This window comes from Eimeria acervulina, genomic scaffold (assembly GCF_000499425.1).
Source record: "Eimeria acervulina Houghton genomic scaffold, Eah_scaff200, whole genome shotgun sequence".
Classification (NCBI taxonomy): Eukaryota; Apicomplexa; class Conoidasida; order Eucoccidiorida; family Eimeriidae; genus Eimeria; species Eimeria acervulina.
Genome location: NW_013550062.1, coordinates 5,001 through 19,679, shown reverse-complemented (window position 1 = coordinate 19,679; position 14,679 = coordinate 5,001). Strand labels below are relative to the sequence as shown.

At 47.7% G+C, this 14,679-nt stretch overlaps 1 protein-coding gene across 1 annotated transcript; it reads right to left on the bottom strand.

The window, feature by feature from the left end:
* Nucleotides 1-1,921: 1,921 nt before the first annotated feature.
* EAH_00025020 (hypothetical protein, conserved) lies at nt 1,922-10,841 on the bottom strand (the record flags this gene model as incomplete). Its single annotated transcript, XM_013396667.1, has 16 exons — nt 1,922-2,302; nt 2,561-3,205; nt 3,539-3,622; nt 3,939-4,009; nt 4,194-4,356; nt 4,590-4,667; nt 4,871-4,992; nt 5,336-5,405; nt 5,894-6,021; nt 6,379-6,448; nt 6,656-6,768; nt 7,151-7,259; nt 7,488-7,836; nt 8,047-8,222; nt 8,527-10,111; nt 10,837-10,841. The coding sequence occupies 16 exons, from the start codon at nt 10,839-10,841 to the stop codon at nt 1,922-1,924; spliced, it is 4,149 nt and encodes a 1,382-aa protein (XP_013252121.1).
* Nucleotides 10,842-14,679: the final 3,838 nt, after the last annotated feature.

Below are 14,679 nucleotides of genomic sequence, written 5' to 3'. Positions count from 1 at the left end.
AACCCTCCCAAGGTTGCGACCCGGGTTCGAGTCCCGGCTGACGCATTTTCATATTAATTAATTTTTAATTTTATTTATTATTTTTTATTTTCTGTTGCTGCTGCTTTTGTTTTCCTTGTCTTCTCTCTACACCTTCTCCACTAGCCAGTGAACAGCACAGCTAGCTAGCCAAACGGCTAGCTAGCCAAACAGCTAGCTAAACAAACGGCTAGCTAAACAAACTTCTAGCTAAAGAGATTCCTAGCTAAGCAAACAGCTAGTTAAACAAACAGGTAGCTAGGGAAACTAGTAGCTAGCCGTAGCTAGCTACCCAAACAGCTAGCTAGCTAGCTAGCCAAAGAGCTGCGGTGTGCCTCCCCTCAGCATCTTTGCTGGACTCCAGTGTACTGCCACCTCCTTCCCTGTCAGTAGCTAGCTAGCTAGGTACGCAGCTAGCTAAGCAGCTAGCCAGCTAGCTACCTACAGCTAGCCAGGTATATACCTAGCTAGCTAGCTACTGCAATGCTGGTCCGAGCAGCATCGTCTGTCCTATCTATATTATAATAAGGTGAAGCAAATGCATGCACAGCCCGACGAAGAAGAACGGGGTGTATATACACAATCAACAGCACCAGTAGTAAAGACTGAGGTGTACATACACACAAACAATTCAAAGAACAACACGTTGTCTGGAAGTTCACAACTCCCCCAAGTCAAATGGCCAGCTAGCCAATCCGATAGCTAGCTGGCTAGCTAGCTAGCTAGCTAGCTACCCAGCTAGCTAGACGGCTAGCTAGCCAGCTAGATAGCTAGCTACCTAGCTATCGAACTAAGCTGCTGGAAAGCCGTAGGTAGCTACGAAGCTAGCTACGGGGCAGCCTAAGGGCTGACATATAGCTGAAGCCAGCTTGCTGGCTAGCTAGATAGCTACCTAGCTAGCTAGCTAGCTAGCTGGCTAGCTGTCACTCACTCAACACAAAGGGCGAACGCCACCGAAAGAAACAAGACGAACAAACAAACAAACAAACAAACAAACATCAAGGACCCTAATATCGCTAGCTAGCCAAAACACTAGTAAGCTAGCTAGCCAGCTAGCTAGCCAGCTAGCTGGACATCTCTAGCTAGCTAGCTTGCTGGCCCGGTAGTGGAGGATCGGCGCGCATGCATGCATGCTTGCATGCAGCAGCAGCAGTAGCAGCTGGAGCTGCTGTTGCTGCTGCTGCTGCTGCTGCTGCTGCAAAGGCCTGTTCATCTTCGTTCTCCTCACCTCCGGTGTATGTACACAGCAAAAGATAATTATCTGCTGCTCCGACTTATTTAACTTCCTCTTAACCCGCCAATGCAGCCACCAATGCAACGCAGCAGCACAAACACAAAAAGAAGCGCGAGCAGCAGCTCCTGCTGCTGCTGCTGCTGCTGCTGCTGTTGCTGCTGCTGCTGCGACGCGTGCTGCCGCTGCCGCTGCTGCTGCTACTCCTGCTGCAGCACTCCCTGCCAGCAGAAAGAAGCTAAAAGCAGCATAACGCCAATCTGCTGCCCCCGAATAGCTAGCTATAGCTAGCCATATAGCTAGCTCGCTATAGCTAGCTATCTAGCTAGCTAGCTAGCTAGCTATCTAGCTAGCTAGCTAGCTAGCTAGCTACAGCTTGCCATCTAGCAAGACCTATTCAGCGACGTGCCTCCGCTAGCCGCTCTGTCTGCAGATCACTACTGTGTCTCGCTGCCAGAGCAACGCAGCTAGCTGTAGCTAGCTAGCTACGTAGCTAGCTAGCTAGCCAACTAGCCGTAGCTAGCTCGCTAGCGTAGACAGATAGCTCGGGGTTTATATCATGTGTGCGCTGTCGAATGTTGAAAGGAGCAGCAAACGCAACTCTACTGCAGCAGCTACATTGCTGCTGCTGCTGCTGCTGCTGCTGTTCCTGTTGCTGCTGCTGCTGCAAAATCAATCTGCTGCAGCAGCTGCCGCTTCTGCGGTGAGCGGCAGCGCTGGAGCCTTGTCAAAAGATGAAGCACTTTGCTGCTGCTGCTGCTGCTCGCTCTGCTGCTGCTGCTGCTGCTGTGTATCCCGCTCTCGTTGCTGCTCCTCCTCTTCCTGCTGCTGCTGTTCCTGCTGCGTCTCCTCTTGCTGCTGTTTCTGCTGCTGCTGCTGCTGCGGCTGCTGAGGGGCAGCACAAAACAAACTGTAGGTCTTGTCTGCTTCCTGCAGCAGCTGCGGCCCGATTGCTGCTGCCGCTGCAGCTACTGTTGCTGCTGCTGCTGCTGTTGCTGCTGCATCTGCTGCGTCCTTCCACTTGGATCGCAGCAATCCGTAAAATTCCATCACCTACACATAAACTCTAAACCCTAGACCTTCTCTTGCATCTTCAGAGACGGTGGCTAAGGAGCCCTTCTCCCTCAAACCCTAAACCCTAAACCCTAAACCCTAAACCCTAAACCCTAAACCCTAAACCCTAAACCCTAGAAGCTAAATGGTGAAACGTACACCGTAAACCCTACAACCGAATCCGTAAGCCAGAACCCTAAACGCCAAACCCTAAACCCTAAACCCTAAACCCTAAACCCTTATAAACCCTTTGCCTACCGCCTGTACGCGGAGTTCCTCCTCGTCTCCTTTCTGCTGCTGCTGTTGTTGCTGTTGATTCTGCTGTTGCTGCTGTTGCTGCTGCGCTTCTTCTAGCTTCTTCAGCAGCAGCAACGAGTGCCTTACATCAAGGAGCAGCTGCGCATGTTGCTGCAGTTCTGCTGCTTCGGCTGGAGACAGCTGCCGACTGTGTTGGTGCTGCTGCTGCTGCTGCTGCTGCTGCGGCTGCGGCTGCGGGTTCATCTGCAGGTCGCAGCTATCATCATCTACCCGCTGCTGCTGCTGCTGCTGCTGGTCTTCCCTTTCAGCCAATAGAGCCGCTTGCTGCTGCTGCTGTTGCTGCTGCTGCTGCTGCGGCAGCGTTGTAAGAGCAAGATGAAGCAAAGCAACAAGTGCGCTCGGTGCTGCTGTTGCTGATACCAGAGGAGAAGCAGCAGCAGCAGCAGCAGCAGCACCAAGACCCCCTCCCTTTTGCTGCTGCGGCAACGGAGGTGAAAAAGACATCAATGGTGAGACAGATGGAGGGCTGCTGCACAGTCGAGAGCGCAGCAGCAGCTGCTGCTGCGCTGCTGCTGCTGCTGCTGCTGTCGGAGCCTCTGCTGCGCACCCTTCCTCACCCAACGGGCCGCACGCCTCCAGTTGTTGCTGCAGCAGCAGCAGCAGAAGCAGCACACGGAGCAAGAGCAAATGAAGCAGCAGAAGCAGCAGCCAGTACAGCAGCAGCAGCAATATACTCAGCAGCAGGCTAAGCAATGTACGACAGCAGCAGCAACCATAGCAGCAAAGCCACGCCAGCAGCAGCAACAACTGCAGCAGAAGCAAAAGAACCTACAGCAGCAAAACAGCATCAACAGCGCTAAAAGAAGCAGCAAAACTAAAACCAGCAGCAGCGCAGCGTTACAGCAGCGACAGCACCAACACCAGCAGCAAAAGCAGCAGCAGCAGCAGCAGCAGCAGCAGCAGCAGCAGCGCGCTAACCATTTCAATCCGCTGGTTTCTCGCCTCCAATCTGCTGCCTCTTTCTCGTGCCCCCACCCGCCTATTCTTCATTAAAATGCGGTACTGCGCATGCAAACAAACATAACAGCAACAACTGCTGCTGCTGCTGCTGCTGCTGCTGTTGCTGCTGCTGCTGTTGGTGCTGCTGGACGTGCTACAGCTGCTGCTGCTGCTCCTGTTGGTGCTGCTGGACGTGCTACAGCTACAGCTGCTGCTGTTGTTGTTGTTGATGCTGCTGTTCGCGGTGCTGCAGCAGCAGCAGCTGCTGCTGCACCTACTGCTGCTGCTGCTGCCATTTGCTGTTGCTGCTATGAGGGCAGCCAACCCGAACTATCTAAGACTGAGGCCTAGGGTTTAGGGTTTAGGGTTTAGGGTTTACCTCAATTGGTGCATCGCTGTGGTTTGCATCTCCTGCGTTCTCGGGCTGCGCTTTGTCTGCTTCCGCCTCGCCTGAAATTCAAAACCCTAAACCCTAGACCCTAAACCCTAAACCCTAGATTCTAAACCCTAAACCGTAAACCCTAGCCGTAAACCCTGAGCCTTCAATCGTGGAGCCAAAAGCTTCGGCTTCAGCTGCAGCCCTAAACCCTAAACCCTAAACCCTAAACCCTTTGTAAGAGGGTTGGTTCCATACCCTTTGCATGTTCCTGCTCTTGCTGCTGCCGCAGCAGCTGCTGCTGCTGCTCCAGCTCCTGTCGTGCTGCAGCAGCAGCTGCAGCAGCAGCAGCAGCAGCTTCCAATTCGCTGTGCTTCTCCTTAAGAAGAGTAGGAAAAAATTCATCTGGCGGATCCTTTGCCTGGAGTACATACACCCCAAACCCTAAACCCTAAACCCTAAACCCTAAACCCTAAACCCTAAACCCTAATCCCTAAACCCTAAACCCTAAACCCTAAACCCTAAATCCTAAGAGGTACGTGGATGGAGCTAGCAGCAGCCTAGTTTCATAGAGAGGAAAAGGAGGGTTTAGGGTTTTGACAGTTTAGGGTTTTGAGGGTTTAGGGTTTAGGGTTTAGGGTTTAGGGTTTATACCTCTTCTTCTTCCGCGAGCGCCTTCAGCTGCTCAAGAGTCTCCGCCACGATCTCCAGCGTTCCCTCTGCTGGGTCCTCCTGAAGACAAAACCCTAAACCCTAAACCCTAAACCCTAAACCCTAAACACTGAATTGCTGGCGCTCTCGCGCAATCCGTTGCTTGCGGTGTCTGCAATGAAGAAAGTGCTGCTTGCTAGGGTTTAGGGTTTAGGGTTTATTGGAGTCAAGGCTTTAAGGGCGTTACTGATTACTGCTGCTAGGGTTTAGGGTTTAGGGTTTACCTTGTAGAGTTTAAAAACATGAGGCTGCTGATGCTCCGCTATTAGCCAAAAAACAAAACCCTCAGAAGAAATAAAGAATGAACCGTCTAAAAAATTAGACTTCTTCGCAGGTCCCCAGGTGTCTGCAGCAGCAGCAGCAGCAGCAGCAGCAGCAACAGCAGCAGCAGCAGCAGCAGCAACACAAGCAGCAACAGCAGCAGCAGAAGCAGCAGCAGGAGTAGCAAAAGTAGCAGCATTAAATAAAATTTATTAAATTTATTTAAATTTATTTAAATTATTTAATTTAATTTATTTAATTTATTAAAATTATTTTGTGTATTCACACCAAGACAAACTTTGTCTATGAAACAAATACATCAAAATGTTTGATTTTCTTCTGATTAATTTAATTAATTTAATTTAATTTAATTTATTTAATTAATTTAATTATTTAATTTAATTAATTTATTTATTTATTTATTTTACCTATTACGTTGTGAATAGCCGCTGAGTCGCCCAGAGCCGCATTCACCAGCAGACGAAGACATCGCAGCCGCTGCAGCAAAATAAAATAAAATAAAATAAAATAAAATAAAATAAATTAATTATATTAATTAAATTAACTAAATTAAATATGTCATGGATTAATTTAATTATAAATAACTCAAAATAAATCTTAAAAATAAAATGCACAAGTAATAAATAAACTAAAAAAAAATAAAAACGACAATAATAAATTAAAAATAATAAATTAAAAAAATAATATGATAAAATAAATTTAAAAAAATAAAACAGAGCAGTTGCAAGAGCAGCAACCCCAACAGCAGCAGCAGCAACAGTTGCAGCAACAGCAGCAACACCAGCAGCATCACCAGCAGCAGAACAGCAACAGCAGCAGAACAGCAACAGCAGCAGCAGCAGCAACAGCAGCAGCACTACGAGGACCACCACCACTACCACCAACAGCAGCAACAGCAGCAGCAGCAGCAGCAGCAACACCAGCAGCAGCAACAGCAGCAGCAGCAGCATAGGCCTGATATATACCTGGTAGGGTTTAACATCCTCCCAGCCTCTAACAAGAAACGGGTTAACTCCAAGAGGAAACAAAAACAAAAAATCAATCGCCGCTCGGTCTTCTAAAAATTTGCATAAACACTTCGACAGGTTGTTACCTGCAGCAGCAGCAGCAGCAGCAGCAGCAGCAGCAGCAGCAGCAGCAGCAGCAGCAGCAGCAGCAGATGAAGCAGCAGTAGATGTAAAACAAAAGAGCAGCGGATATACCACGTGCAGCAGCAGCAGCAGATCTATAATCAACATATGCAGCAGCAGCAGGTGCAGCAACAGGGCAGCAGCAGCAGCAGCACGTGCAGGAAAAGGTGCAGCAGCAGCAGCAACAGCAGCAACAGAACAAAGAACAGCAGTAGTATCAAACTAGCACGAGCAGCAGCTGCAACAACTCATCTTCTGAGCATCAACTCCAAAAAACACTAAACCCTAAACCCTAAACCCTAAACCCTAATTAGAATTACCTGGGGTGTACCGGCGGCCAATAAGGGCGGAGAGCCGCGAGAAGAAACGGGCTCCAAATTCGTTCAAGTCCTAAAATCAGCAAACCCTAAACCCTAAACCCTAAACCCTAAACCCTAAACGCTAAATCCTAAAGCTTTCCTTCCTATCAAATTGAATTTAGGGTTTAGAGTTTAAAGCGTTTGCATCTGATGAGTGCTTAGAGTTGAGGGTGGACAGCAGGAAAGCCCCTAGCAGGGCTTAGGGTTTAGGGCTTAGGGTTTAGGGCTTAGGGTTTACTCGTTTGATAACTAAATCAAACACCGCCTCGAAGGACCAATCCTCTAAGCCAATGTGCGGAGCAAACAAATCGAGAAAACGAAGCAGCAAAAACATGTGGTAGTTAACCTTTGCTGCAGCAGCAACACACACACACCTGCTTCTGCTGCTGCTGCTGCTGCTGCTGCTGCTCCTGTTGCTGCTGCTGCTCCTGTTGCTGTTGCTGCTAATCGTCCTCCTGTTGCAGCTTCTGTTGCAGCTGCTTCTGGAGCTGCTGTCGCAGCAGCTGTTGCAGCTGCTGCTGCTACTGGAGGCCGCCACAGCCACCCCCCAGCAGCAGCAGCAGCAGCAGCAGCAGCATCACAACCCCCAGCAGCAGCAGTAACAGCACCAACAGCAAAACCAGCAGCAGAACCAAACCCAGCAGCAGAACCGCCAGTAGCAGTAGCATCAACAGCAGCAGTAGTAGTGTTAGTACTATCAGCAGCAGCAGCAGCAGCAGCAGCAGCAGCTTACGGTCTACAGATGCGTCGTCTCTTCTCCTTTGAATACCCGAAGGAAATACATCAGGTAGTTTTGCTTCTTCGCGCTCCTCCAATGATGAATCGTAAGGCTCCATCCCGTACTGCAGCAGCAGCAGCAGCAGCAGCAGCAGCAGCAGCAGCAGCAGCAAGAAGAACAACGTTATGCGTATCGCAGCAGCAACACACCATGCAGCAGCAACACAGCTACAGGCACCAACATCAAATGCCACGGTGCCTGCAGCTGCAGCAGCAGCAACAGCAGCAGCAGCAGCAGCAACAGTAGCAACAGCAGCAGCAGCAACGGCAGCAGCAGCAGCAGCAGGACGCACAGTGGGCTGATCTGGGGCATCATCATCTTCCTCTTTTGCTGCCTCTGCAAAGCCACGGGGTGCTCCTGCTGCTGCTGCTGCAGCTGCTGCTGCTGTTGCTTCTGCTGCATCGTCTGCTGTTGCTGCTGGAACCGTTGCTGCTGCTGCAGCAACGACTCTGTTGCTGCATGCCTCATCATTTGCAACCGTATTGCTGCTGCTGCTACTGCTGCTGCTGCTGCTGCTGCTGCTGTCCTCCGACTTCACTGCGGAGAGCTCTTCTTCTTGCTGTTGCTGCTGCTGTTGCTGTTGCAGCAGCTGGTAGTGCTGCAGCGCCAGCTGCTCGTCAAACGGCTCGTGGCGCAGCAACCTGCAGCACCCCAAACCCTAAATCCTAAACCCTAAACCCTAAAACCCTAAACCCTAAACCCTCAAACCAAAGAGGAAGAACAGCAACAGATACCCTCTCCTGTCTCTCTTACGAGTGTGGGTCGTAGCTAGTTTGCATCGAGGGTTTAGGGTTTAGGTGGAGGACATCTGAGGGTTTAGGGTTTAGGGTTTAGGGTTTGTGAGGGCTTACCTCTTCGGAGGTTCAAGGAGTGATTCTTTGCTGCTCTTCTTGCTTTTTTTATTGCACAGGGCATTCAGTTGTCCTGCTGCTGCTGCTGCTGCTGCTGCTGCTGCTGCTTCGCGTCCCCCTTCATCTAATACCCGCTGCACCGCTTGCTGCCACAAAGCGTAAGCCCGCAAGTCTCGCTGCAGCAGCAGCAGCAGCAGCAGCAACAGCAGCAACAGCAGCAGCAACAGCAGCAAAAGGAAAGGATTTTGATCACGCGGAACGAACAGCAAAAAAAAACACGCACAAGCAGCAGCATCAGCAGCAGTATCAGCAGCAGCAGCAGTATCAGCAGCAGCAGCAGTATCAGCAACAGCAGCAGCACCCGCAGCAATATCAGCACCAGCAGCAACAGCATCAGAATGGTCAGCATCAGCAACAGCATCAGCAACAGCAGCAGCAGCAGCAGCAGCACTAGCAACAGCAGCAGCATCAGCAGCATACCTCCCTAAGGTACTGCCGCAGCTCTGGGGCCTCCCACTCTTTTCTTTCATTCAGCGGCAGCAGACGCAAACTGCTGCGCTTTCTTACAGGTCGTAGTCTCCACCGAGGCACTGCTGCTGCTGCTGCTGCTGCTGCTGCGGCTGCGGCGGCCTGCTGAGCTGTCTGGGCTGCTGCTGCTGCTGCTGCTGCTTCATCCACTACAGGAAGCTGCTGCAGCAAACCTAAAGAAGCACTCTCACCTTCAAGTGCGCTTCCTTCTGCTGCTGCTGCTGCTGCATCTGGAGATGAAGGGCCTGCTGCTGCAGCTGCTGCGGCTGCTGCTGCTGCTGCTGCTGCTGTCGCACCGGGTGCTGCAGCTACATGCTCAGCAGCAGAAGCCAGCAGAAGGTTCGATGGATTTGTATTGGTGTTGCTGCCTATCGCTGGTTCTGTTGCTGCTGCTGTTGCTGCTGCTCCTGCTGCTGCGGCGGCTCCAAAAGGTGTTTCGCTTGCTGCTGCTGTTGCTCCTGTGTCGTTGGCTGCTGCTGTTGCTGCTGCTGCTGCCGCTGCTGCTGCAGCAGCTGCTGCTGCTTCTCCCGCTGCTCTTGCACGCCTGTTGTTGCTGGTGTATGTCTTTTTGTATATGCTCTCCTGCTGCTGCTGCTGCTGCTGCCTCTTTTGCTGCGGCTTTCTAGCTCGTGCGCTCCTTTTCTGCTGCTGGTCCTGCTGCTGCTGCTGCTGTAACTGCTGCAGCAGCTGCTGCTGTTGTAGCAGCGGCTGCTGCTGCCGCTCTGCAGACTGCAGTTCTCCCCCCAGCTGCTGCTGCTGCTGGTCCTGCTGCAGCTGCTGTTGCTGGAGCTCCTGCTGCTGGTGCTGCTGCAGTTGTTGCTGTTGCTGTAGCTGTTGTTGAAGTTGCTGCTGCTGCTGCTGCTGTAGCTGTTGCTGCTGCTGTTGCTGCAATTGCTGAAGCTGTAGCAGCAGCTGCTGCTGTGCATTATTCGCTTGCTGCTGCTGCGACGGTGAGTTTGGGTGGGGTTGCTGCTGTTGCTGCAGCAGTTGTTGCTGCAGCAGTTGTTGCTGCAGCAAATGTTGCTGCAGCAGTTGCTGCTGCCGTAGAGGGCCTAAGTCGGTTTCTTGTTGGTGTTGCTGCTGAGGTGCATGTTGCTGTTGCTGCTGAAGCTGCTGCTGCAGCTGCAGCAGTTGTTGCTGCTGTTGCAGCAGCTGTATCGGCATATAGCATTGGGGTGTATAGGCATCAGCAGCAGCAGAGTGAGGGGCCCCTGGGGGGCCCCCAGGGGGCCCCCCTGCTGGGGTTGAGGGCCCCTGTTCGATGGCGAATCCCTTTAGGCTATGCGCATCCATTTGGCTTGCTGCTGCTGCTGCTGCTGCTGCTGCTGCTGCTGGCTGTGCTGCTGCTGCTGCTGCTGCCAGCAGCAGCAGAAACACGCATGTAGGAGTGCTGCTGGAAGGGGCCCCCAGGGCCCCCCCTTGGGCCCAAACGTCTGGCAGAGGAGGCAAAGGTGTGCTGCTGCTGCTGCTGCTGCTGCTGCAGTTGCTGCTGCTGCTGCTGCTGCTGAGGCAAGCCTGCTGCCTTTCTGTCTTCCGTCTGTTGAGGGCCCCAAAGCAAGAAAATAAAGCAAAAAAAGAAGCGCAGAATGAAGTCTCTTAGCAGCAGCAGCAGGAGCAGCAGCAGCAGCAGCAGCAACAGCAGCCGACCGCCCCCGGGTAAAATTAGGGTTTAGGGTTTAGGGTTTAGGGTTTCCAGTGCGGGCATTGGGAACCCCTCAGTAGGGTTTAGGGTTTAGGGTTTAGGAGTGAGGGTTTAAGACAAAGAATGCCGTTAAAAAGCAGCAGCAGCCGCTCTCTGGCTGGGCTCATAGCTTGAGCGTTTTGCATGCAGGTTAAAGGTTTAGGGTTTAGGGTTTAGGGTTTAGGGTTTAGGGTTTGAGAGCAGCAGATTCGCAAATCATTGAGCCTTAGTAAAAATAAATGTTCATAGGACAACAGCTAAATGCAGAAACCCCCAGCCAACCCCTGCCCGTACACCGCAGCTCCTCCAGTCGCCGCCAAACCCTAAACCCTAAACCCTAAACCCTAAACCCTAAACCCTAAACCCTAAACCCTCGACCCTAGACACCGAATAATATGGGCAGTTTTAACTAATTTTCAGATAAAATAAAGATATTTTAAACTTTAATATCTCTTCACTTCTTTTTAAAAGGGCTTTCTTATTGTTTGTTGTATTTATGTCTGTTCAATACTCTTTCAGGTGTATGCATATACACAGCATGTCTATTGTTTATTACTTATTGTTTTGTTTCTTTATCCCACTGCATTTGCTTTATTTTTTGCGTTTTGTTTGTTTTCAATCTTGTATCCCTTGTCTTTAGAGCTCCCACACCCCCAAACAACAGGGTTTAGGGTTTAGGGTTTAGGGTTTAGGGTTTACAACTCCTCGTTCTCTGCTGCTCGAGCAGCACATATTATCACTTTACGGTTTAGGGTTTAGGGTTTAGGGTTTAGGGTTTTGCGCTCTCACACCCTCTTATGTCTCCATTCTACACTGCTCCAACTAAACCCTAAACCCTAAGCTAAATTCTAAACCCTAAACCCTAAACCCTAACCGTACCTAAACCCTAAACACTACCTGCTGTCTTTTTGCCTTTTACATACCTCAACAATTAAACAGACGTACACCAGATATTTATATTTGAATACATTCATCTAATATATAATATATATATATATATATATATATATATATATATATATGTAGGGTACACATATATATTTTATTTATTTATTTATATATTTAATTTATTTTAAAAGAAAAAAAACATTTTTAATGCTTCACGCTGTCTCCTCAGTACTGCAGTTTTAATCGCTGCGGCGCCCCAACGATTAGACGCCGAGGGTTTAGGGTTTAGGGTTTAGGGTTTAGGGTTTTGATGAGGGAGTAACACCATTAGCAAAGGCTCTCAATTCTTCTGCTGTAAACAAATGTGTATTTTGAATGCGTCGAAACTTGTTGAGGTGTCTGTACACCGCAAACAAAACCCTAAACCCTAAACCCTAAACCCTAACAACCCTTCAAACATTACAAACCCCAAACCCTAATCTAATCCCACGCCATAGCAGTAGCAGCAACAGCAGCAGCAACAGCAACAGTAGCAGCAACAGCAGCAGCAGCAGCAGCAACACAGCAGCACCTTAGGAGAAGCCAGCAGCAGCAGCAACTCTATCGATTGATGTTTGTTTATTTTCAAATAAACACCAACAATATAATTAATTTAATTTAATTAATTAATTAATTAATTAATTTATTTATTTATTTATTTATTTATTTATTTATTACCTGCTGCTTTGTCGTCTCTCTTGGCTCCTCTGCTTTGTCTGGCGACGAACTCTGAAAAAAATAAGAAATAAAAATTAAATTAAATTAAATTAATTAAATTAAAATATTTAAACAAATAAATAAATAAATATTTTGGTATTAATATTTATAAAATAAATATTTAAACAATACTAAATATCAAAATAAACATAAAAGCAAACATATAAATAAAACAAATATATAAAAAAATATATAAACTAAAAATAAACAGTAAAATATAATAAAACAAAATAATAATGTTAATGATAAACAAACAAAACAAAGCAAATAAACAAAAAAAAGAATTGAAAAGAGTAAAGGCAAACAAAACAAAACAAATAAACAAACAAAACGGCGAAAAAATAAAATAATTAAAAGGCAAAACAAAATAATAATAAAAATAAATAAAACAAATAAACAAACAAAACAAATAAAACAAATAAACAAATAAATAAAATAGTTAAAACAAACAAAACAAACAATGAAGTAGAAAAGATCAGCAAAACAAATAAAACAAATAAACAAATAAAATAAATAAAACTATTAAAACAAACAAAACAAGAAAAGAGAAGCGACAATAAAAACAAACAAACAGCATAAAACAAATAAACAAAACAAACAAATAAATAAGATAAAATAAATAAAAATATTAAAACAAACAAACAACAAAAAATAAACAAACCTATTTTGCTGCTTTTGCTGCTCCAGCAAATCGGAAGAATTAAAATGCAGCAAAATAGACTCAAGAGAAGGAAGCGTCACCTTACACAAACCACAAACCCTAAACCCTAAACCCTAAACCCTCATTGAACCCTCATTAAACCCTCAGTAAACCCTCAGTAAACCCTCATTAAACCCTCATTAAACCCTCATTAAACCCTCACTAAACCCTAGACCCTAAACCTTCATTAAACCCTCATTACACCCTAAATTCTAAACCCTCATCAAACCCTCATTAAACCCTAAACCCTAAAGTCTGACAGCAATAACTGTATACATAGTACCAGCAGTAGCAGCAGCAGCAGCAGCAGTCTAAGCAGCAGCAACATCATCAGCAAGCCAACAGCAGCAGCAGCAACAACAACAACAACACAACAGCACCAGCAGCAGCAGCAGCAGCAGCAGCAGCAGCAGCAGCAGCAGCAGCAGCAGCAGCAGCAGCAGGAGCAGCAGGAGGAGGAGTAAGTAGCTAACATCATCCCAGAGTTGTTTGACATCTGCATCGATGCGCAGTCGGCATTCTTCGGCTTGCTGAGGACCCAACCCGTATAAAATTAAACCCTGTATATTTTTCTCGCAGTTGCTGCACTTCTTTCGCGAATAAATGCCGCATGCATCGCCGCAAGAAGAACTCATGCTAGACCCTAACACACGCATCATCAGGGTTTAGGGTTTAGGGTTTAGGGTTTAGGGTTTAGGGTTTAGGGTTTACGGGGGAAGGGGAAGAGGGGAGGGTCTACCGAAACCACATATTATCAGGGTTTAGGGTTTAGGGTTTAGGGTTTAGGGTTTAGGGTTTAGGGTTTAGAGGGGAGGGTCTACAGAAGGCACACATAATGAGGGTTTAGGGTTTAGGGTTTAAATGATAGAATAGGGCTACGGATTAGGGTTTAGGGTTTAGGGTTTGGAGGAGTTTGTGGTTGATTGAGGCATCTGCGTGAAGAGTTTTGTTTCTATTTTTTAGGGTTTAGGGTTTAGGGTTTAGGGTTTAGGGTTTGTACCGAGTCTAAGGCATCGTAGCTTCCCTCTCTTATGATTGTTCAGTGTACGTACAGCTCGCACCTGTCTCCGCTTAAGGAGACAGTTTGTTAGAGCAACAGCAGCAGCACAGCCGCTTAAGAATGCTGTGTCAACCCTCAGCCCTACACACCCCCAAACAAATCAGCAAAATCTTACTCTTGCTGCTGCTGCTGCTGTTGCTGCTGCTGCTGCTGTTGCTGTTGTTGCTGCTGCTGCTGCTGTTCGTGTTCATGCTGCTGCTGCTGATGATGATGATGACGATGATGCTGCTTCTGCTGCGCGTGTTGCCTCTGCGCATGCTGCTGCTGCTGCTGCTGCGGCTCTTGTGGTGCTGCTGCTGCTGCCGCTGCTGCTGTTGCTAGCTAGCTAAGCGTCACACCTAGCTAGCTAAGTCTCCAGCTAGCTAGCCAGCTAACGAGTTGCCCGCGCCCCAAGCCTAAGCTACCATAGCTAGCTAGCTAGCTAGTTAGCCAGCTAGCTGTGTGTATCCTTGTGTTAAAATACAACTCTGGAGGTCCTTTGCTTCTTGTTAATATATATGTATATATATATATATATTATATATATATACATATAGATATGTAGCTATATAGCTAACTATACAGTTAGTTAGTTAGTTAGTTAGTTAGCTAGCTAGCTAGCTAGCTAGCTGTAGAATTACCTGTATATCCTTGATTAAGAATAAGGTTGTGTAAGTCTTTGGGCTCTTTGATTGCTTCAAAGGGATTTAAAAAGGCGAAGGTTTTGTCGCCCTTTGAGAAATATATATTTTCAGCAGTGCTTAGCGACAAAACAAACAAAGAAGCTGCCAGGCAAACAAACAAACAAACAAATATATTATTTATTTATTTATTTATTTATTTATTTGTTTATTTATTTAGATTTATTTATTTGCTATTTACTATTATTAATATGCAGGCAGATATGCAGATACGCACAGGGCCCTGGTGGGCTGTGCTGCTGCTGCTGCTGCTGCAAATGCTGCAAATGCTGCTGCAAGTGCAGCAGCAGAAGCAGCAGCAGAAGCAGCAGCATTGCCACAAGCAGCAGCAGCAACACCA